Consider the following 24,832-nt stretch of genomic DNA (forward strand, 5'->3'; position numbering starts at 1 on the left):
ATCCCAGCAAAAGAGGCATATTTTTAACTAAATATTTACTCGCTACAGGGCAGTAAGTGTTGTTTTTGCATTTCGAAGAAAAGGAATTGTTTAATTATTTTGTTGAATATACTAAATATTTTTCAAATGGAGAAAAAGCCTTCAGGTTTCACCTAATAAGATATGTTGCACAGTAAAAAGTTCAGTAAGTGGCTTTTTATATGTTTTCAATACATTATATTATATTTAGCTTTAAAAACGTTCTCCTGAAAAATCAAGTATTTTGATTTTTGACGTTCTTACAGACTCTTTTTTCGAAAGTGCATCCTTATCACAAAAACAAGTAAAATATACTGTTCATAAAGTCCAAAACAGCTAGTCAACTAAACTTTTATCAAAGCTTTTATCTGTTTATTTTTGGTCACTATGTTCGTTACACAGTCATTGCATAATCGTTGAGCTTTGAATGTGTACTTTTGCCTTGTAATTTCTTCTTCTTCTTCAAACGCTCATCCGCACTTGATAGTGCATAGGGCACTTTATCAAATAAACGGAGTGTTATCTTGATTGCCAACACATGAAGGAAAGTTGATCAGCTCTGCGCTTCAGGTACCAGTCCAGGGTAATATTGAATAAATACTAGAGAGAAAAAAACACTTATATTTATTTGACCCCTCTGGAAATAGAACCCGGGACCTCCAGTACGGTAGCCGAGCATGCTGACCATTGCACTACGGAAGCGGACTTGTAAGTTAATTAAAATAAATTCCGAAAATCGACCGTACAAAGATTGGCGAAAATAATCATATAACTACTAATTATTGTGTTTGCATCATTAAATCGTAATTACGGAAGCCATTTGTATCGCGATCATTATCTGAAGAAATTATGTAGTTGAAAGTTAGAAACAATCTCCTGTTTGAAGTATAACTACGAGAAATAAATCATTTTCGAGTATTTTCATAACTCAGTTATGAGCGAGAGACAGTTTGTGGAGTCCATATGCTCCACCTAGGGAGCGGATATGGTTTAATAATAATAATGTATAAAAAAAGAAACAGATTTAATTCAAATGATTTGTATTCATTCGTTAACCACTGCGCTTTAGATGCAGGTAATAAATGCTCAATATCCTATCACGCGTAGTAAAATACTTTTGAAGTAAAATGGTAGAAAGTATGAGTCATCTACATTGTGTATATTCGATTAAATGTAAAAAATCCTTTAAAATTATGATTGGGATAAATTGTCCGGTAAAGTGATAATTTGAACATATCTTTCAATCGTTCTGAGTGTTCCACTCCTCACTCCTTTTCGGACGGGATACGCGCGTGCGCGCGGCGTGAGGACGGGCGCCCATACGGCAGTCCCGCTCGTGAAGCCTCCGAACACGCGCGCGCCGCGACGCCGACGCCGTTTTTGTTTTCGAGTATTTTCGTTGTACGAATTTGCAAATTAAAAAGTTAAGTGTTAACAAAAGAAAGTGATGAAAAGTACTTTTTGTTAATAAAAAAGTAAAAAAAATATATCCTTGCAGTGTCCTAAGTGGTTTTCAAGGAAAAAGTTTAGTTAGGAAGTTTGAGAGTATTACGATTAAGTGGTTTTAAAAACAAAGTATTAAATTAAAAAAAAAATTCTTCAGAGACGGGTAAAATGACTATTTACTGAATTTTTAAAGAAATATTCAATGTTTTAATAAAAAATATATGATAATTACTCCATTAGGCATAAAAAAGGAAACATTTAAATGCATAAAGATGATGCGAACTTTATGATTTGAAACAAAAAATATGAGATCGCATTTTTAAATTATTTTTTTTATTTTTATCACATTGGTACAAAGGGTATTTAATTAAATCGGTAGAGTGTTACCTTATTTGTTTATTGTATTAAAACAAAATAATTAGACATGCGCTTGACAAGATTACCAATGGATATATATTTAATTTAATAAAACAAAACTAAAACATTGTTTTTAACCACTTTTATTTTTATTTTTTTTACCGGTTTTGACAAGCACCTTGTCATCTTTTGAACATGTTGAAGTGCTCATCGAAACCGGTTGAAGAAAAGTACCGAAAATAAAAGGAGGTAAAATTTAATTCAATTTTATAAAGCTCTACATATTTGTTTTGAATTTAACCACGTATACGAATAAAAAAAAATCCTAAGTAAAATCGGAAGGGATGTACGGATATTGCGTATTATGTAAGGAATATTGCGAATTCCAGTGTAAGAAATTATCTAGTCCATCTGTAGTAATTTAGTTACTTACGAGACGACAGATTTTGTGTATTTGAAAGTCTCGGGACGAAAACTAAAAATATCCATTTTTTGCATTATCACATTTTTGTCTATAATAAAAATAATATAATTTTTTCTGGCTTGACTTGATAGTCAGGGTAATAAAGTAATAGAGGTGAGTGCAATACTAAATCAGCCATATTTTGTTTACAACTACATTGATAAAATAGCATAACAATAAAAAATAGGGAAAAATCATAATTCTGGGGTGAGATCAGCTCGCTAGTAATTATTTTGACTATGTTCATCTGTAGAAAGCAAATATTCACATTTATCAGAAAAATATTATACACTTCAAATCAATTGTCAAAAATACGTAGTGCTATATAAGATGCTTATAAATATAAATTGTTTTAATGTAGATAAATATAAAACGAAATGTTTTGTGTTACGGGTAGTGAATGAAAACCTTAAGGTGTTTAATTTATTTAAATGCTGATTTTTTACTGTTCATAATATCACTTAAGGGTTCTAATATTAACCATCTCAAATTTTCTGGTTCTTAAGACCGAGTGTCTTCAAATTACGAATATAAAAAAAGCAAAGTAAAAATGATCATTGAACATTATGTTTAAACCAATAACAACGATTAATAAGCTTTAAATAACAAGAGAGATAATGTCGTTATCATCAGATTAGGCTAGAAAATAAAAGAGACGATTAACTATCCTTATGTTCATATATGTAAGTTAATCGTCTCTATTATTTATACAAGTATGTTTTTATCCATGCTCATTACTATAATCCTAATTGACATTTGTATTGAATGTGATTTTGACTACGAGGTACGAAAATTATTTAACGCCATACTTTTCATATTAAATGATGAATGGATATTAAATTTTGATCGATGAGACATGAGGTACGTGCATAAATGTTTCCACATACACAGAATAAGATTTTTAACTCCATTTTAATATATATAATTTGACGGGCCATGAGTTTTCCGGAAAAACTTTAACAAATTGCTAACCCGTTTAAATATGTTTCTTCATATTTTGTAAAAGGTCATTTTTGTTAAAATTAAAACATATACCAGTTTAAACATATAAACAGTTTAAACACTATCCAAAATTTAACAGAATAAATAAATAAATACTAAAACGCGGTTTCTCGTGAAAATATAAAACCTCTGGTGATTTTAAAGAAATGTGACCGTTAAAATCTTTAAAAACAATAATAATTGTATTGTTTTTAAAATATCAAAAAATGTTTTCTTATAGGCAAAATAGTACATTCTAAAATATGAAAAAGGAAAAAATAACAAAAATACTGAGCCTTTAAGCAGAATTATAATCACATGTAAAAACACTTGCCGAAAGACCCCTGATTTAAATTTTTTGTGATTTAAACACTTTTATAAAAGGGTCTTACTTGAATTCGGGGTTAGACTTTTAACATATGTATATATATGTATGTATATATATAAATATATATATATATATATATATATATATATATATATATATATATATATATATATATATATATATATATATATATATATATATATATATATATATATATATATATATATATATATATATATATATATATATATATATATATATATATATATATATATATATATATATATATATATATATATATAAACCACAAAATAATCTCTCAATAACAAAACTGTCAAAAGAGCGAGCGTATGTGATATTGTGAAATAGCTTACGTTAAGCAGAAAGGAACCACATTTGAAAAAGAAAAAAAATGTCAACTGACATAAAATTTGCACCATGTGGAAATATAATTTATAAATAATTTCAAATAAATGTAAAAATATTTTTTCAAATATACTTATGCATTGAAAATCGTTTAACACAGAAAAAGTGTTGGATCGACGTCGTATTTTTATGCTTAAGATTTTTTCGGTTTGCACTAAAATGTTTTCTGATAAACAATCGTATTAAGAGAGTAAGTACTGTATCATAATAACGCGATGTAACATGGTCTTAATTAAGTAAAAACAAATTGATTGGTCTTTTATGTGGCCGTCCTAGGTAACATCAATGGCTATAGTGGAAAAACGTTTATTAAATTTATTTAAATTTTAAGAAAAAAAAAACTCTCTAAGTAATTATGTTATACAGCTGATCAGATGACACATTTATATTGAATGTAAACCCTAGTATAAAAAAATTCTCGTTGAAAAACAATTATTTATTTTCAAACTACCTTTAAGCAGATTTTTTGCTAAATATCTTCGATGCCAAAATTAAAAATGTAAGTGTTTCAATTTTAGTTTAATTTCATACTGAAACGTTAGTAATAAATGTCTCAATTGACAAACAAAGATGACAGGCGTCGCGACGCCGTGGTACAGTTGAGTAGACGCCTGACTGCGAAACGCGGGTTATACGTAATTCCTGACAGGTTAAAAGAATTTGTTTTCTTTTATATATGATTGTTCTGTTGTTTTTTTTCATTTTTACATTTTCTTTTTGTAATTTTCTCTCCTTTCATTTGACGATAACTTTCTGAATGCTATAAATATTTAATATGAAAAATATTGGTAATTTGCGACGAAAATATTTAAGGAAGGAGTTTTAATAGTTTAAACATAATGGTTAAGTTTTGAATGTTGATGTTGCAAGTAAATAACTGACTGGTAACTGATATATATATATTTATATATATATATATATATATATATATATATATATATATATATATATATATATATATATATATATATATATATATATATATATATATATATATATATATATATATATATATATATATATATATATATATATATATATATATATATATATATATATATATATATATATATATATATATATATATATATATATTTATATATATATATATATATATATAAATATATATTTATATAAATATATATAAATATATATATATACATAAATATATATATACTGTTATCAATGGATTCCTCTCAGAAATCATGTAAAGAAGGCACAAATAATAAAGTAGGTACGGATTCGTCTGGAATCGAACTGTCAATACGTACCATAGCCAGGCATATTACAGACACTTAGACTCACGTAGAACGCGAACGATTTAAGTACTGATATTTGAAAATATGATTACGTTAAAATTCGTAAGAAGTATTCATAAACCTATTATCCCACCTAGATTATATGGGTCGATAGAGTATTGAGGAATTATTAAAAAAATGAATTCAGATTTACTCATGTTAAAAATAGTAAAGGCGTATCTAAAATAGTATTTACAATTTAATAGAGGCATTTCTTATTTCTGAAAAATTCCACATTATCTAGAAAGAATCTGCACAGAAGATATTCTGTCTCTTTTAATAGTTGTTTAGTAGACGAAAAATTCCAGATGTCTACATAAAGTCCTGGAAACCCTTTAAAATATTTAGATAATAATATTTTGCTCTTAGGAAGAGAATTCAAGATATTTTCATGTCCATAATGATATCGTTTTCAACAAGATACTTCCATATTTACAATATATTTGATGTATCTACTTTGTATTAATACGTAGAATGTAAATAAAAAAGAAATGATATATTCTTTAGGTCTAATGTAGTATCTTATCTTTAGGTATATTATTTATATTCCACTAAAATATTTTTTTATGAATGGTAATGTGCAAAATTTTAGACAATTCAAATACATTTAATTAACAATACTTTAGCTTGCGAATGATCTAATCTAATACTCTTACGTAATGTAGTAGTTTTAATTTGATTTGTGTTTAATCAACTTCACAAATATTCTAATAGCTTCAAGTAATCAGGTTAACTGTTTCAAGCTGCCAGAAATAGACATTTGTAGTGTTAATACAAAAATCTAATTCCGGGCATAACCATGTTATAGTGCAAACCATGCTAATTAGCATTTCTATTCCCAAGAGACAGATTTTTAATCGTATTTTACGTTCTAGAGTGTTGCCTTCAGGACTTTTTGTTTTTAAGTTTTATTTTATTTTTATTAACATAAATTGTATACATTTATTTTAATCACAATTTTAAATATATATTTTTTTGCAGCGACCCACCAAGCCACCTTATGTGTCTACGTGTTCTTACTCAATGTCTCAACTGATGTTGAAAGGTCGTTCTCCCGTTTAAAAAAATATTGCGAAAATTTGAGTCTAACCTTAGGAAAATAAAAAAAAACTGAGTTTGTACGACTACAATACAAGTGGGTACTCGTATATAGTTTGTCACACATTAAACCTTGTTTTTTTCTCAAGTGAACTGTCAATGTAAGCTTAGATAATATAAAGTAATATTTGGCACATTAAAATAATTATTAATTGATTCGGCAGTGACTTTTTCGTAAAATTTATCCATTTCAATTTATGTTTAGCTTGGTAAATACCACTACTTCCATACCGCTTTTTGGTGTAAATACAACCTAATACTATATTTACCAAGTAAAACTTAAACTAAACACAAAAATGATGTTAATTTTTTTTTATTTTAGGATATAAATTCCAGCCTTAGTCATAATACAAATTGTTTTCAAGAGAAAAATTGCGGAATTCGTATAACAGATGGCGGACTGTTCACCTCTAATTAATTATTTATATTTTATAATTTTCAAAAGGAAGGATAGGAATGGTATTTATTCGCAAAATTTATAATATTCAAACTAGTGCTCATATTTACAGGGAGGATTAAAAACCGCGAAATTTTGATAGGGTAATAATATAAACATCCCACGGTACTAAAATATATGCAGGCGACATGATTTTATAAAGGGCTTTTTTATTGGGAGTGTGCAAATATTGCAGTATTGCAAATTTGCGGTATTCGTTGATTTTTAGTAAAAGTCAGAGTGTATTAAAATTTATCATTTGTTAAATAATTACCTTGTTTAAGCTACCGGAAAAATATTGTCTGAATAAAATAGTAAAAACTAGCAATGAAAATTAAGAAATTACAGATCAATGAAAAAATCTATTCTTGCCGAACTAAATGAAAGGAATAGTTGGATTTTAAAATGAGATAAATTATACGATGATTTTACAGAGAAATGTGTGCAAAGCATTCCAAAGCGTTGTGAATTGAGAAGAAATAAGCTGAAGTATTGTTTTCGGTGTATAGATCGATATTGTAAAATACGCATTACCTCGTGTCTCCGGAGGAAACCGAAACCCTTCTAGGGTGTGAAGTGAAAAATAGGTAGTCGTGCCAGTAAAACAGAAACCATCGATATATGTTCCGCATCTCCTGTGAAGTGATACAATGGGCATAACACGATTGTTGAACATTCGTCAGGCATTCGGGAAGAGACACGATCAACTCGCTTCGTACCTCCTCTTCACTTCTGTGCTCCTCGTCGGGGAGACCTGAACTGGCCGAGGGAGTGTGATTTATGGCGCCAGATACATAAATCGATACAGTCAGAGACACACAGGAATACATATGTGGAACAGGATGATGTCTCGAGCCGCGTTCTTCGCGTTGCTGCTTGGTGTAGCAGGTAAGATACATGTACTTAATAATAAAAATAGAATTAACTTTTTAGTTAACTGAATTCATATATTTTCATATTTTTATCATGTGAATAAATCACAATTACACATTATTTTATATAGGGTAAATGTGTGATATTGTAAAAAAAAACTTACTCGGCTATAGTTTACTAGTAGTATAACTTACTTGAAGAGAGGTTAAATTGGTAAGCAATAATAAAAATATTCAAGTACCCATAGGTATCAATTGAACAATAAAATATTAAAACAAATGTTGAAAAGAACCGAAGACTCTTTAATCTAGATTCTAGTCAGCGGTAAAATAAAAGTGGTCCCGTGTAATGTACCGTGATGACTTTTTGTTCAAGACGATTTTGATTTTGAAGCGCTCTCTAATTTATCTCTGAAATGTGAACGTATGTAAAAATTTAACCTCACAATTAGTAATGACATTTTTATTATTAAAACTGCGTAAATAAACTGAAGACTGAGGAAAACATGACGTCATCAAGTATGTCAAATATTTCAGTATTTAACAATTGATGTTTATTTATTACGCTGTTCGCATCGTTTGAATTGAAAGTTAAATTCGATATAATTTAAAAGTTCACCACTAACGCTGTCCTATTCACGAAAACCGCAATGTTACACGATGTCCATTTTGACCATTTGACATCTATTTTGCAAGACAAAAATTATATTGTAGAGTGGCCAGCGATTCTTCCACCCTATTTCCAGTTCTTCCCAACCCGATTGACTCGTAGAACGTGTCCCGTAATGTGGATAATACTGATGGTTTCTTTAAATGTTCTCTTTACTGTGAAAATGTCGATAATGTTTTCAAAGGCATCTTTCTTATTTCACTAGTATTATACAGTTTCTCAACTGCATCTGTAAGACTTATACATTAGTAAATTTAACATTGCAGCCGTGTAACTTGCAACTGAAGTAAATCATTATTATCCAATCAGGGAATCAAAATGAGTGAACTGAAAAAAATCTTTGTGGAAAGGGAAAGGTGTGAGTGATTCGTTATATTTTCTCATTTGTTTCCTTTGAACATACTTTTTACCTTTAGGTTTTTTATATGCTTCTATTATCTTATTTGTTTTTCAATCTTGATTAACTTAATCCCAAGTCCCAAAATTACTGATCGGGATTATTTTATATGTGACTTATGTATGTATATATTTATTTAAAAAAATATATTACAAAAGATAGTAATTTTTCTAACAATTTAATTTAATTTTATTTTATTAGTAGAGCTTCCAACGTCATTGCAATCTTTATAGGTCTATTGTGAAGGGTACCCAAGTTAACCTAGTTTCCAGCCCTATGTCTTTAATTAACCGTTGTACTAAATAAAGATCGTATCTATAGGTACGAGGTAAACAATCGTAAATCCATACTGTCCAATATTCAGGAGAGATAACAAATGTTTTTTTTCCTTAAAATTTCGTTCAGATTTAGGAAGCAAATAAAATATTATTTTGGTTAATAATTTTAAATTAACTTTCTTATAACTGTCAGCTTAATATAATACTAACAAAAAAACAAATAAAAAATATCCCCTCTTCTTTACTTTTGATTTTTTTGATTTGCGTTTGTTGGCAGGTATCTACCAATATTAGATACACTTTTATCGATTTAATACTATTGTATTTAAGTTGGCTCAAGCGGCTTGTCATCGAAAACAGGAAGTAAAAACTAGTTGTGCCAGAGACCTCTGACTCGGAAGCCTATTATGACATTACCACTGGAACACAACATGATAAATTTATTTGCTCTTTCCTTTAGTTTTTTTAACATCTGAAAATAACAGGGACCCACAGTTTTATAACTCAATAACCGCAAATAGATGCCGCTATTTATCGGTTCCTTGTTCCCATAAAACCACCACCCCCTTCGCACATCTGATCTATTCTCAGCACGGCGTAAATATTTAACACTATTTTATGTTCTGCCGATATTTCGGTATCGCAGAATGCTGCGATAAGATAGCTGGGAATATTTGCTGTACTAGCTCTGTGTAGGTATGGTATACAAGACACCGTAAATATTGACTGCTACCATTCAAATCGAGACGCACCAGCGCGGATCCGTGCGTGCTATACTTGTACGTTCTCGTATACTTTTATATCTACAGGAAAAGTGGTATATATCAGGTAGATAGTAGAAACACAGATATCTTCTTATTCTAGAAACCCAATAAAAAGTTTGACAAAAAAACTAAACGGATTATCATCGTCATTCGCCTACAATCATTATTTTCCCTTGTAAATTACCGCCCTTCAGAACCCAAATACAATACATAAATCAAAACTAACGCGTCTGTTCAATATGGTTACATTTGACATTCTTCGTGTTAAAGGAAATTTTCAGGTCATTTCAAACGTAATAAAGAAATATTCGAGAATAGTTTAAGGTTATATTTTCTTAGGCAAACATACATTATGAGTAGTAAAAAACACGTGTCACTAATTATTGTTTCGATAATAGTACTGTTTCCTGTTTATTATTAATATTATTCTTATTCTTACCATTATCCACAGCCGTTGGTGCGTAATGCACTGTATTGTATGGGAGCAGTATTACTTTTTATAGCTTATTACATGAAGGCGAGGTGATCAGTCTTGCGCTTCAGGTACCAGTTCAGGGTGAATAAATAGTGGAACGAAGAGTCACATACGTTTTTGTGACCTCCCTGGGAATCGAACCCGGGACCTCCAGCACGGCAGCCAAATACTTTGATTACTTCACCACGGAGACGGACAAATATGTAGATAATTAATATTATTGAACATATAAACGTAGACGATACGAAAATTGCATAAAACTGAACTTTCGCTTGACGCTTGGTGGTATGTTTGTTGAGTTGCACAGTTTCCTTGAGGTTAAAAGTAATTTTATATGGAATAAGTACAATATTATAGATAGAATCGCAGAAGGGGCACTAAACCATCCCCAACCTTTCGTGCGGTTGCCACTTTACAGAATGTGAAATGATAATACCACGCTACGACGCCGACGTACGGTCTTGTATCGTGGTGCCTCTTTTATCCGAGATGTACTTTCTGCCCCAGCCGTGTTTTTTGTTACCGAGCATCTCCGACGTAAGGAGATAATAGACGACTCTTAAGAAAATTAGATGGTTTCGGTTACAGCGACACACCGTTTCAGACTGCGACTGTATTTACTTCATTTTACTCTATGAAATGTTTCTTGTAATCTTCTTATACTCGAGATACCGCCACCGGTGCTTTGTAGTACAGGTAACCAGATGTGAACTTGCTCGTCTAATCACCTTATAACTCACTTTCCTCACGGAGGTGGTAATATGACATAAACCCGACGTTTATTCAAAACACTAGAACAAACAGTCGGGATTATGTATGACGAAGTTAGTTGAATGACTTTGACTTATATCAGCTGAATAATTCGTTTACTCTCTGTACTCAATTATGTGTTATCTGCACTTAATGGTGCACAGAGCACTAAATCGTATAAAAGTATTGTAATGTTTAAGTTTCGTACTGACATTTTTTGGTGGGACTGCATTTTATAGAATAAAGTAACAAGTACATTTATGCACATTACTCTTATTTGACCAGCAACTGGGTTTCGTCGTAACGGACCAGTCTGATGATGTTGGTTAGGACGAAACCCGGTTGCTGGTCAAATAAAATTCAGGTTGAAAAAACTGCATTGTTGTTATTTTATTCCATTTAAATTTTGATCGCTAAATAGTTCAAGTATTTAACGATCAAAATTACTTCATGTGAAACGGGATCAGTCCTACGTTTCAGATATTAGTCCAGTGTAATATATATTAGAGTGAAAAATCACTCATATTTTCTTTTACCCTCTCCTCGTTTACGAGTGATTTTACTACATATTATTTACTAAACAATAATTTTTACTCTCTCTAGTATAACAAATACCTAATCTCTTCGTTAAGATTGTAATATTTCATAATTAGCAGCATCGCTCGTTTTCCTCATCATATTTGAAACAATATTTAACTTTGCATTTAGAAAATAAATAAATAATAATAATCAGAAATTGATCTTGAGATTGAGTACTTTTAACTGCAAAATACTGAAGTAACTTACATACCAAGATGAAATTTAAATCCAAAAATTAAAATTTAATGAAATCCCTTAAAATTTCCCGCAGAAGCGAGTGCCCGAATACGCGTATTTTATCACTACTACTACTACTACTACAACCATCACGCCGTTTCCCCGCAGGGGTAGGCAGAGTGAATGGAACGCCACACTTTTCTGTCCTGACATACACTCCTCGCCTCCTTCACATCCATACATCTAGTCATACATGCCCTCCGATTACGCAGACTTTTGACACCGCCAGATTTTAGGTTCTGATTGATCTGATCGTGCCAAGTCTTTTTCGGTCGTCCTCGTTCTGTTTTCCCTCTCCCATTCGCCACATATATTTTCTTAGTCATTCTCTCGTTAACCATTCGCTCTACATGTCCATACCACCGTAAAGAACTCGTATTTTATTAAATTGACCAATTCCAAACCCTTTCTCAACTATCTTTGGTTTGTAAAAGTTTAGTAGATTTTTACATCGAACAAACCTGAAATATAAACAATTCCGGTACGGAAACAAATTTAAGGGTTTCGTGAATGTTTCCTAGTGACCCAGGCGAAGGTCTAGTATTCCACAAATATACTTTATAAAACAAGCATTAGGTTCAGAGAAGCTGTCTCCGGTAACAGTGCTTTCGAGGGATCAGATCGGACATTCGACAAGTTTTTTCAGGGAACAATTTCAATAAATCCATAAACATTTCCTCGAATAGGTCTGTACTATTTGGGTTTGCGGCCAAATAGGTTTATAAGAGCGCGAGAGTGGTTGTTTGTGTATCCTAGGATTTCCTCGGATGTAAATCTCCACGGTGAAATATATTCAAGCTGACACGGGGTATTTTTCTTTAGGGGTAATGTATCCACGGGACGTTCGTATTCAAACAGTGGTTTCAACAAAATTGTTTACGTGACGAGCAGCCGCGGCTCACGCACGACCGGAACCTCGGCAGGGTGGGGCGGGGCGCGGCGGCGGAGGGGGGAGGGCCGGCCGACTTGTGACTTGTAGATGGGTACTCTTCTAAAAGAAACAATTTGAATTTCATTTCTGATTCAAAATTGCATGTGACAAGAGAATGCGTGAACTTTCTTTCATAGCTGTTATGATGTCATTAATCCCAGGACAATGTCGCTAATCTGTAAAATATAATATTTAAATTTTGAGTTTCGAAGTTTAAAATTGACATCTAAATTATCTTTGTCCGCCTTCGTCGTGTTATGGTCAGCACGCTCAGCTACCGTACTGGAGGTCTTGGGTTCGATTCCCAAGGGGGATGTGATTTTTATCACTCTAATGTTTATTCAATATTATCCTGGACTGGTAGCTGGAGCGAAGGACTGATCACCTTTTCTTTATGTGTTAACGATCAAGATAACACTGCATTTATACGATGTAGTACCCTATGCACCATCGGGTGTGGATGAGGGCTTGAAGAAGAAATGATAAAAAACGAGTAAAATATAGCTTGGAAGTACACAAAAGCACAGTAAGTCCCACTTTAAAAAAATCTTTATAGCAATAGGATATGCAACACCTCTCATTAAATTCAGTTTTGTAATAGTTACGTTTATATGTATGTTTAAGGTGAGATTAGGTTTATGGTACATAACTTAACTCATATTCTATGAAAACTCACAAGTAAAACCAAAGAATTAAAATCATTTACTAACTTCATTACTTCTAACTGACCTCTAACTAAGAATCATTACATTGTATAAGCTCGTGCCTTTATCGAGAAAGTGAGTGTTTTGGTCTAGATTTTTTCACCAATAATGAAAAAACAGTAAATTTAATCATAAAGAGAAAAACTAAAGTCCCACTAACACGTAGCAATAAACTTTAAAATTTATATAGTCCGAGTCTCAGTAGCAATATGTTAAGCGGTGTTGCATAAGCCGTAGCTAGATTTGAAGGCCACTGTAATCATTAAGTATGATTAAAGATACTTAAAATTAAGTGGTACCTAGATTTAATTCAACCCTTCATATTTGAATACATCAGTATCCAAATATGCACTGAATTGTTGGATATAGGAGCAGAATGTTGTTAAAGTAAATGAGAGAGCTAAGGATGAAGGACATTAGTGATATGTAGAAAACGAAGTGAATCAGGAGAATACAAACTATGGCTAGGGCGCTCGGAGTTCCAATCCATAGTTGTGTGATATACAAGCCACTAGGGGTGCCTTGAGGACAAATAGACCCTTAAGTTTAAATCCGACACTCATCAGATATTTATTTAGTCTTAAAAAATAACCTTTATGGTTATCGTTTAGGTAGAAAATGAATATTTTAGATTGAAGAATATCGGGTCAAGGAAAGGGTTGTTGATTAAATGAGGATTACAAATAGTCGTTGAATTTCCCCAGGCCGGCGGATACTATAAACACGAGGCAAGAAATCCCTGAAAACAAACAAACCATGAACTTTTATCGCGGTTGTGAAATACCTAACACTGTTATTTTACTTAAAGACTTCAGTAAGCCTTTGTGAAAAGAAGGAAACAGGCTCAAGAAAGGTTTTCTTTAAGAGGGCGTCTTCTTTGTTTACCTTGAGGTATTTCGAAATGAGCGCTCGAGGGGGCTCTGGTAAATTAAGAAACAAAATAAAAACAACTAACTGTTTTCAAACTTTCGTAAAGAATGAAGTCATGCCCGTATTTTAATTGGAATGCCATTTACAATGTATCCGTAAGTTTGAGTGAACATTCTCCTGGGGGTTAAACTCTTCTCTTTAAAATATCATAATGATTATGCTAGTCCTTTTCATCTCTCTCTTTGACCCCTATTCGTACCAAAATGGTGCGTAGGGTACCTTATCGGATCGATACAATGTTAAATTGATCATTGATTACGTGAAGGCAGGGCGATCGTAAAGTGCTTCAGATTTTTGCGTATTTGGTAGAAGTGAAATTTATATGATTGTGAACTTGTGTGATATTGGGATTATTTTACAACACGATATTTAAAAACCTGGATTTTGTTCACCGTGGACGGTAGTGAGCAGTATTTAAATCTTGCTTTTACAAAGCAACACAGATCAGATACATCATTTGAGGACTCGAATTCGAATTTCCCGTGAAAGATATCTTCTGGTTTAAGAAAAGCTCCCTCTTAAACTGCTTATCCTACCCTTGATTTCCTCTTAAGATCTCCCATCAGTATTAATCCATGCTTCCAGATACTCAAAGTGATTTGTCCGCTTTGTGTTTGACCTCAAAATGTCTGTGTCTTAAGTTCTTAAACTTTTTAACCAAGCACCTCCTTCTTAAATATTTTGTCGATTCAGGAAACGAAATTGACAGAATGTTTAGATGGGGGAAAACAAATATATTGCACACTTCTCTGCCATCTGTTTAGTGCCCTAGGGACTTAAGTGTCCCGTAGAATATCAGTCCAGAGCCCACCGGGGGCGGTATTGTCCTCTTTGGAAACATATGTATAGTATGTATGACTGGGGTGATATGTGGATAATTTGTTTGAATGTAATCTAAGAGCACTCGGTTTCCCGAAATGGTCAATATTAAATATTATGTAGGTATTAGTAATCTCTAGACTAAAATCTCAATCAAGCACCATTAAATCCGTGCAGTAATAAAATAGTATATCTACATTTGTATATTATTTTTCACATCGGCGCGCCTTTAAGAGGAAAATATTGCTTCTGGAGTAATTCTCGGTTATGTCCACTTGCTTTTTTCTATCTGATTATTATATTATATTTATCTACCTGTCCATATCCATGCATGTATGTATTTAAACGTATGTATGTGTCTGTGTACGTTATAACTTATAACATTTATTTATTAAAACTTCATGTACAGAAAATAAATAAGTACATTGGCGGGCTTATTGCTAAAAAGCAATATCTTCCAACAAACCAAAAACGAAATGTTTGATACCATATATAGCTGTTTGAAATCAGAGGGTAGATAGTATTTGAACATAAATAAACATAATACATACAACAAATAAACATATAAGAAAAAAAGATGATAATAAGGAGGGTAAAGAAAAAAGGGAATTTAAGGAAGGAGGTAGAGGGAAAAACTAAGGGAGGAGGTTTGATGGACAGTTAGGATTCTAATGATAAATAGTAATGTCTCAGACGTTTTTTAAAAGTTATTAGAGAAGGCGCATTTTTTACAAGGAGAGGTAATTCATTCCACAGTCTGGCCGCTTGGACAGAGAAGGAATTGCTGAAGAATGAAACGTTATGGCGAGGAATGGAAAGTGTTTTTTCTTGGGAAGAACGAAGTGATAGACCATGATCTGAGAGGTATATAAAATTTTCAGCCAGATATTTAGGTGAATTGGGGTTGTGAAGAACATTATAAAGTAGCGTGAGAGATTGAAGATTTATGCGCTGGTTGAAGTGAAGCCATTTTAGTTCCGTGCGAGAAGGTGAAACGTGTCATATTTTTTTAAATTGAAAATGAAGCGGATGTTGTATATGTTTTTTGTAATATTTGATTTAAATTGTTATGTACATAAAAGAAAAAAAATATTATCTACGAAACCTGAACTACATACAGGACAACTAACCACGGTAGTTAATAATAGGAATAAAAATATTTTATGATAACACTCGTCAGTTGGTTACCGTTCAGGATCACCTCAAATTGAATTGCGCTCATATTAAAACATGCGCTCACTTAACCCCAGTAGAAACGTAATTGATTTATTTGATGACAAACAGAACGTACCAACTGCTCACTTCTCACCCTCCACTTCGTCCGTGCACAACGCCCTATCATGTTTAATTACCAATCCATGTTGCAATATCACCTGCATGCACACAGTGGCATGTCTACTGTGGAAAATGAAACATAAAATACACAGCATGTATGGTTAAAACGACCATAATATGTAAGTAGAGACAAATTTTAATTGGTAACGTAAATGTTAATTGAGGTACTATTATTTAAAACACTGTATTTTACATTTATAGATTATATTTAGACCTGAAGATGGAAGCATAGCTTCTGACACTAGTCGTCATAAAATAAACTCAAGTGGTAAAAAAACAAGTGTTTTTCTTTTACAACTATATATTAAACTTAAATACATGCACACAAACAAATTTATATGGATATATTAATTTTTTTTATTTTGTCAACTTATTTTTTATGGGTTTTCAATAATAGAAATTGATTTTCAATTTTTTTTTTGATCCAATTTTCTCAATATGTTATTCGTAAGTAATGAGCTAATAATGGTACGAATATATGATTTTCGATACTCCTTACCGTATTTATTATTGAAACCCAAATTTATATAAGTTAGTTATACTTTCGGGATATCGTACAGAGATTGTATTTCGATGTTTTCTGTTATTTTGTATTTACAATATTATAGTGTAAATCAACGCTTGTCGTCTGTAACAGGTTAAACACATTCTAGCTTAAAGCAATCATAAAAATAATCATAATAATCGGTGGCAATATCGTCAAGCCAATACCTACATGCATAAAAATTTTTTCAAAGATATTTGGCCGATTACAGGGTTCATAATTCACACAATAACAGGTTATTAAATCAGGTAAAATTTTATATATATATATATATATATATATATATATATATATATATATATATATATATATATATATATATATATATATATATATATATATATATATATATATATATATATATATATATATATATATATATATATATATATATATATATATATATATATATATATATATATATATATATATATATATATATATATATATATATATATATTTGTGTATATATACATATATATATATTTATATATAAATATATGTCCGCCTCCGTAGTGTAATGGTCAGCACGCTCGGCTACCGTTCTGGAGGTCCCGGGTTCGATTCCCAAGGGGGGTAAAATAAATATAAGTGATTTTTTCACTGTAATATTTATTCAATATTACCCTGGACTGGTACCTGAAGCGGAGGGCTGATCACCTTTCCTTCATGTGTAAACCATCAAGATAACACTGCGTTTATATGACGCAGTGCCCTATGCACCATTGGGGTGCGGATAAGGGTTTGATTTTTAATTTTAAATATAAATATATATATATATATATATATATATATATATATATATATATATATATATATATATATATATATATGTATATATTTATATATAAATATATATATATATATATATATATATGTATAAATATATATTATATATATATATATATATATATATATATATATATATATATATATATATATATATATATATATATATATATATATATATATATATATATATATATATATAATAGAAATAAATACATGAATACAAAATGATGATATCATGCATTAAGGTATTCGTAAAGCAAAGGGATCTATTAATATTTCATTCCCTTTCCTTGTGTGTTCATTTCGCTGAAGGAAAAATATAATTAGAAAAGTCTCACTCCTTGAACCCCTGTCAGAACCTACTGTTACTTTAATTACTCTTGTCACAATAAAAGTGATCTTTATTTGAAGGGTTGTAAATAAAACCTTATCTTCGCTGGTAAACGTGATGAGTTTTCCCGTCTTCCTTTTTATGCTTACCAACACGTAACCTTTTATTTAGTAAGAAAGTAATTTTCTCTTTACAGCCGTACTTACATTCTGTGAGAAACATTTGTTAAAACAATTTATGTGGAAATATAAAACACCGTTTCACTATAAATGTTTTGTTGCGTCTTGTATAGTTGTATTTGTGAAACCAGTTTATTGTTCCCGACTTGAGACTTTTTTGCTCCTAACAGTTTCTTGTTCCCGACCGATGACACTTCCACATTAAAAGAAATTATCAAAAGCTAATTATTCGATTATTTAATAAACTTTGTTTTGGCATTCATACGAAGTATCCGACGTGTGTTGAGATAATTGAATTATAAACTTTTTGAAAGTTAGACGTATCCTTTTGCTAATGAGGAAACGAATGGTAACTAATAAAATAAATTTACTTCAGTTTCCTTCTTTACTTCGATTTTTTTAAATAAATAACTTTGTAAATAGATGTACGAAAATTCTAAAAGGTATCCGGTGATAAAAGTTTACTAATTAGTCGATAACCGGCAATTGTTTATTTAAAGAATGATTTATCTTTGTCAAATGTGTACTCTTATCGACCACATTAATCTTAATGTATTTACATTCATTCATGGCCATAATATAAGACTTAGATATAGTTTTGGTTAGCACATTAGGCAACCATGCTGCAGGTGTCGGGTTCATTTTCCAGGGAGGTCAAAATAAATTTAAATGTTTTTCACTCCAATATTTATTCAATATTACCTTGGATTGCTGCCTAAACCATACGACTGGTCACCTTACCTTCATATAAGAAACAATCAAATTGACATTACATCAATTTGATGCAGTGCCTTATACACAATTGGTTGTAGATAAGGGTCCGTAGTGTCATTACTGTGTCATGCTCTATACAGTAAAAGGAACTTTTATAAAATCTTGATAAAATACTGTTTTAAAATATTGGTCTTACATTTTGATTTTGTTACTATGTATTGTATCTTTAATACATATTTGCAATTTTTTTTATATAATATCAACAACAAAATGGATATCTTCAGTAACGATGAAGTAGACAGATTAAAAAATACTCAGTTTTAGATTTCAGTACTTATTGTTTATGTTTGTGACTATGTGTATCTTTATTTAATGCTTGATACGTTACAACCCTCTGCTCATATTTCCCTATGCGATTTATGATGTGGCTTGATATCCTTTATCTTCAAATTTAACGATTCGCGTAAATACGAGTAAGTAGATACCTAAATTCACATTGTGTAAGTACTCAACGTGCTCGAGGCTCTTAAAAAAGAAAAAGAAAAAATATTTTCATGATTTAGGGATGATTGACCTTCTTCATTTTTAATTTCGTTAAATATTAATAAATTATAGGAGAATTCAATAGGCTATCGCCGACTGTAATTCGACCGTGGAGTGTGGTAAAATTTATAAGTCCAAAATTTCACATCAATTGTAAACTGAAATGTTTCATATTAATATTGATATATTTATATTCACATTTTATCTCACTGCAGGCTCTGGCGTTGTTAATCTTTAATTTTGAATGAGTAAAAAGGTTGCATGATCCATAAACACGCAACATAGACGGCATGAAAACATTTAATCTTTTTATCCCCGTGGGTACATTTTTACGACATGACATGAAATTTATGAAACTATCAAGAGAAGCAAAGGTAAAATAAATCACGCATACAAATATTTGATGTGATATTTTAAAGATTTAAAAGCGTTTTTTCGATAAGATATTACATTATGTCCATTTTTAGTACTTGGTTTCTAAGGATATTTTGTCGATTTGAGTAGATACTCTCATTTTAACCTTTTTAACTTTCAACAAAGTAGTATAATGTCTAAATAACTAATTTCAACCTTAACGACCGTGAAAAAAAAAACACTGAGAAAAAAGTGACATTAACCAAATAATAAATTTACAACATTTTGAGTGTGTCCAAATACTTGTTCACAAATCTGGATTATCTCTTATTAAAGTAGTTATTTTTCATATTATTTTTAGAAATCTCATCAAAGATGAAGAAGAATATCGATGTGTGGGCATTTACGGCATTGTTAACCCCGTAAATGCCCAGACTTCCATATTCTTCTTCATCTTTAATGAGATGTCAAAAAATAAAATAAAAAATTAATTGTAATATTTTTTTACTTTTTGCGTGATATAACGGTTATCATTTATTAAAAATAATATTTTGTGTGGAGAAAATGTATTATTTAAAATTTAAACAAAATAATTAAGCTGGGAGGGTTACTTAGTTGTAAAAAAGCGTAAACATGTAACCACAATGATTTAAATTGTGAATATTGGTCGAGATGATAAATTTTCCGAGCCTAATCAAACCCTTTTTAAAAATATAATTCAATGTGGGTCAGTAAAATGTTGATAAATATTTAAAAAAATATTTTAATTATTTATCGACATTTCATTAAATTGAAAATAATAAAAAAAATATTTACTTAATGAAAATTAAAAGCACATAACATTGCTATTTACCTTTGTACTTAATGACATCTAAATTTCTCACCATTTTTATCAAGTGTCTTACGTTTCTCAGGAATTAAAACATATTTCGATAAAATATTTAAAAACATAAATAAAAATGTAAAAATCTTAGTATCTTCTCAAATTATTCACCTATTGCTTTCGAATTTTGATACAAGGCGCAACGTTGCATTTGTTAGTGAGCGAGTCTTTATATCTATGACCCTATGACAAGTATTTTAAATTTTACTTGAAACAGATAAAAATAAGTTTTTATACAACTTTTTGACCACAATGGGAGCGCCTTATTTTCATAACAGCAACACATCCAAAACTAAATATTGCTTATTACGAACAGCGTGTTTCTTGACAAATGGCAGGTGAAATTAGGCATTTTTATTTTATTTTATTGAATTGTTGTTCCATAGATTTTCCAAGCATTGTGCAATTACGTTTATTCGAAATGGGTGCTTTCCATGTTATTTTTTTATATATTTAATCAAAGCAACGCGGGGCCGGGTACAGTTTGTTGATATATAAAAGTAAGCGGGCATGGTATAACGGTACATATGTACTTATTCTAAATAAAAATGTAGAAGAGTTGGTATTTTACATTTAAACAAAGGAATTTGATTACTAGGGTTAATTATTCTTTTGCAACATTTTGAGTGTGCCCAAATACTTGTTCACAGAATCTGGATATTTTTACTATTTATTTTTGTATAATTTCATTAGTTATTTCAGATAAGTTATTTTCATATAATTTTATGACATTTCATCAAAGATGAAGAAAAATATGTAAGTCTATTTTTCTAAATTGGTTCATATACTTATATAGAACTTCCAAGAATTTGAGTAGTGTGGTTGTCAATAATGGGTAGAATTGGTGAATGTTACTCGTGTGTAAAGTGATCACTTAAACCAGCCAATGACGGTCGTCAGCCCCGTCAAGACCAGACATATTCTTCTTCATCTTTGATGACAAGTCAAAAAATAATATGAATTCTTTTCATTTAAAAAAAAATATATATAAATCAATATTGGTGCATCGAATATTAGTCGAGGTGATTTATTTTTTGTTCATAATCAATCTCCCGCGTAGATAATATTTCAATGTTGATCGAAAAAACGCTGTAAAAATAATATTTTATCGGCTTATATGGTCTACTATTTTCTTATATATATTTTTTACAACACACATTTCCCTTTTTTTCACTATTTATTGATGTATTACAAAGCGCCTGTCATAAGAAATAATAATACATATTTAAAAAAGATACATGATAAAAATAACTTTTTGAATGGTACACGAGACCGCCCCGCATTCCGTATTTGTGTGTAGGTAGGTACTCGCACAGAATAAGGTTATTAGGGTAAATAGCAATATTTTTACATGTTGGCAAACTATTCTGAAATCCGAGTAAAGAAGTTGGGGAACGGAAGGCATTGTTAGTCCGAGCTTATTCCGCGGGAGGACATGTGTTACAAGTTACAAGGGAGGAGAGAAATTTGTTTTATTGCGTACAATTTGGGCGCAGATAAACGTGGCAATTTAAATAAATTACTGCGCATTACGAAGTTTAAATTAAATTGAGCACAAACCGAATTTATTAAAGGTTTTAACGCAAACTTCGCTATTGATGGCAAATTTAATGTTTTATGGTTCGTAATCGAATCGCCAGTTTTTAAGAGATTTCTGTTTTAATAAGGATTTCACATCTTCGGGCGAATTACAATTTAATTAAGGAGCTTTCACATTAAATACTACTCTAATTCCGTTTGAAATATATAAAGCTTTATTATTTTCTACAACTAAAGTGGCTTTTTATTTCTTAATTTTGTACAAAGCTTCACCATATTAGTTTGTCATTCACTAAATTAAAGTTATATTAAATTAAAAAGCTACGCTCTTCTCTGTGCAGTATTTTCCACCACTCTCTGTTTAAAGACAAGTTTTATTAGTTATTTATACAACACGACTTCTGCCTTCTCTGTAAACAACGTTTTTTGCTTTTCTTCTTCACCTTTCCCCTTCTTTTTTTATTGTGGTAATGATAAGGTCATCGTACTGCAGGTTATGTCATATCGTATTTTATGGTCTCGAAGCCTCATAGTTACAATTGTTTTTCATTCTTTCTATTCGTTTTATGATTTCCATCTGTCATCAACTTCACAATTCAATAATAATAATAATAATAAACCCTTATCCGCACCCCAATGGTGCACAGGGCACTGCACCATATAAACGCAGTGTTATCTTGATCGTTTACACATGAAGGAAGGGTGATCAGCCCTCCGCTTCAGGTACCATTCCATGGTAATAAATATTACAGTGAAAAAATCACTTATATTTATTTTACCCCCCTTGGGAATCGAACCCGGGACCTCCAGAACGGTAGCCGAGCGTGCTGACCATTACACTACGGAGGCGGACAAACAATTTCACAATTTAAGTGCTTATAATCATTCTCTATCCCTTATAGTAATCGTCGAGATTTCTCAATTCTAGTGTTCAACTCAACTCTTGACACAGGTCTTAAAAAATCTTCACTAGTTAGTTCCAAAAAATAAAAGAATACCATATTAAATATAAGAAGAGGACGGCGCACGTCATTGTTATCAGAGAATGAGAGTAAGGGGGAAAGGATATATTATCCATACGAGAGGATTGTAAGTGTAGAAAAAAAAGTTCTGGAGTGGTAACCGAGAACTGAGCGTAGATACATAGGCCCCAACAAGGACGGGAAGATGATATCGACAATATTGTCGAAAAAGAATAGTCAACGAAAGCCTAGATCACAAAAGAGTGTAACGCAATGAAGGAGACATTCACCCAGCAGTGGGTGGATGCGAGTAAAAAGAGTGAAAGAGATAGAGAGAGAGAGGGAGAGAGAGGATTTTTTACGAATTTACAATTAAAAACATAATTTAATGACGATTCAATTTAAGATTTAAACGCACATTAAAAAGACTTTATTAATAATAATAAAATAAAATTACTATGGTTGTTTTTGCACTTTGACTAGATGCATATTTTTTAAAAATAAATTTATATTGTCACACTAGAATTGTGTCATCAGATATGACAAATTACATATAACATTCCAATCTGGAATTTTTCATAGAAATTTGGGTGCAGTGGGTGAATCACGGGGCGAACAATTTCATCAAGACATTCAACTGACAGAAAATCACTATCGAGGTTTTTTTTAAATGAAAACATGATAGGTGATTACTGTTAAATTCTCTACCTTGATAACCCAGAAAAAGTCTTTAAACGAAAGCCATATTCGCAGCGATGTTGATCGAATTTTGTGATACTTATAGTGAATAAAACATTGGAAATGTGAATACTGGGTTAGAAATTATTGACAGATGTGCGGATCTAAGATACTTTAAGGGTGGGAGGTATAAATTCAGAAAACATTGCCTTAGGCAAATGTCTCCTTGAAATTTGTAAATAAATAGGATCATTTTCTCAATATCTGTACGCGATAGAGAGAAAAAACTAAAAATATATTTGGATTTAGCTTGGAAAATTTATCCAGAATTTTTAATTTTTATTTGCGATGAGAATATAAGGAATAATATTTTTTTGATAAGTATTTAATTTATTTGATGATGGAACTCTTTAACGTTGTAATTACTTGTTAGTCAATAAAATAAATAATTGGATATATATTTCTTTCTTTTTTACTTTAATCTGCACCCAGATGGTGGATAGGGCACCGCGTCGGATGTGTTAACACGGTCGTTAATCACATATCCGAATGTGATCAATCCTGCGCTCCAGATTCTTGGGTATAGGAGTGGAATATATATATTTGATGGGAAACAGATGACGTACGTCAGAGAGTTTGGGGTGAAGGATAACACTACTATAAGGAAAAAGCAAAGGAAGAATGTATAAATAAGGTAGGACGAGCAAAATAGCAGTATTGC

At 31.0% G+C, this 24,832-nt stretch overlaps 1 protein-coding gene across 3 annotated transcripts in view; it reads left to right on the forward strand.

Annotated features, from left to right (window-relative positions):
* Window positions 1-1,361: 1,361 nt before the first annotated feature.
* The window catches only part of LOC148308499 (uncharacterized), a 62,580-nt gene continuing 39,109 nt past the window's right edge, over window positions 1,362-24,832 (forward strand). Inside the window, exons 1-2 of one of the 3 annotated variants that reach the window (XM_088261624.1) lie at window positions 1,362-1,627; window positions 7,136-7,739. In XM_088261624.1, the coding sequence (XP_088117750.1) occupies window positions 7,682-7,739 (58 nt within the window). In that variant the 5' untranslated portion in view covers window positions 1,362-1,627; window positions 7,136-7,681. The remainder of the gene's footprint in view (window positions 1,628-7,135; window positions 7,740-24,832) is intronic. The other 2 variants (XM_088261623.1, XM_088261625.1) reach the window with 2 other exon arrangements.

The sequence above is a fragment of the Brachycentrus maculatus genome, unplaced genomic scaffold, assembly GCF_059751285.1.
Source record: "Brachycentrus maculatus isolate JH-2025_06_01 unplaced genomic scaffold, ASM5975128v1 h1tg000160l, whole genome shotgun sequence".
In the NCBI taxonomy this organism is placed as follows: domain Eukaryota; kingdom Metazoa; phylum Arthropoda; class Insecta; order Trichoptera; family Brachycentridae; genus Brachycentrus; species Brachycentrus maculatus.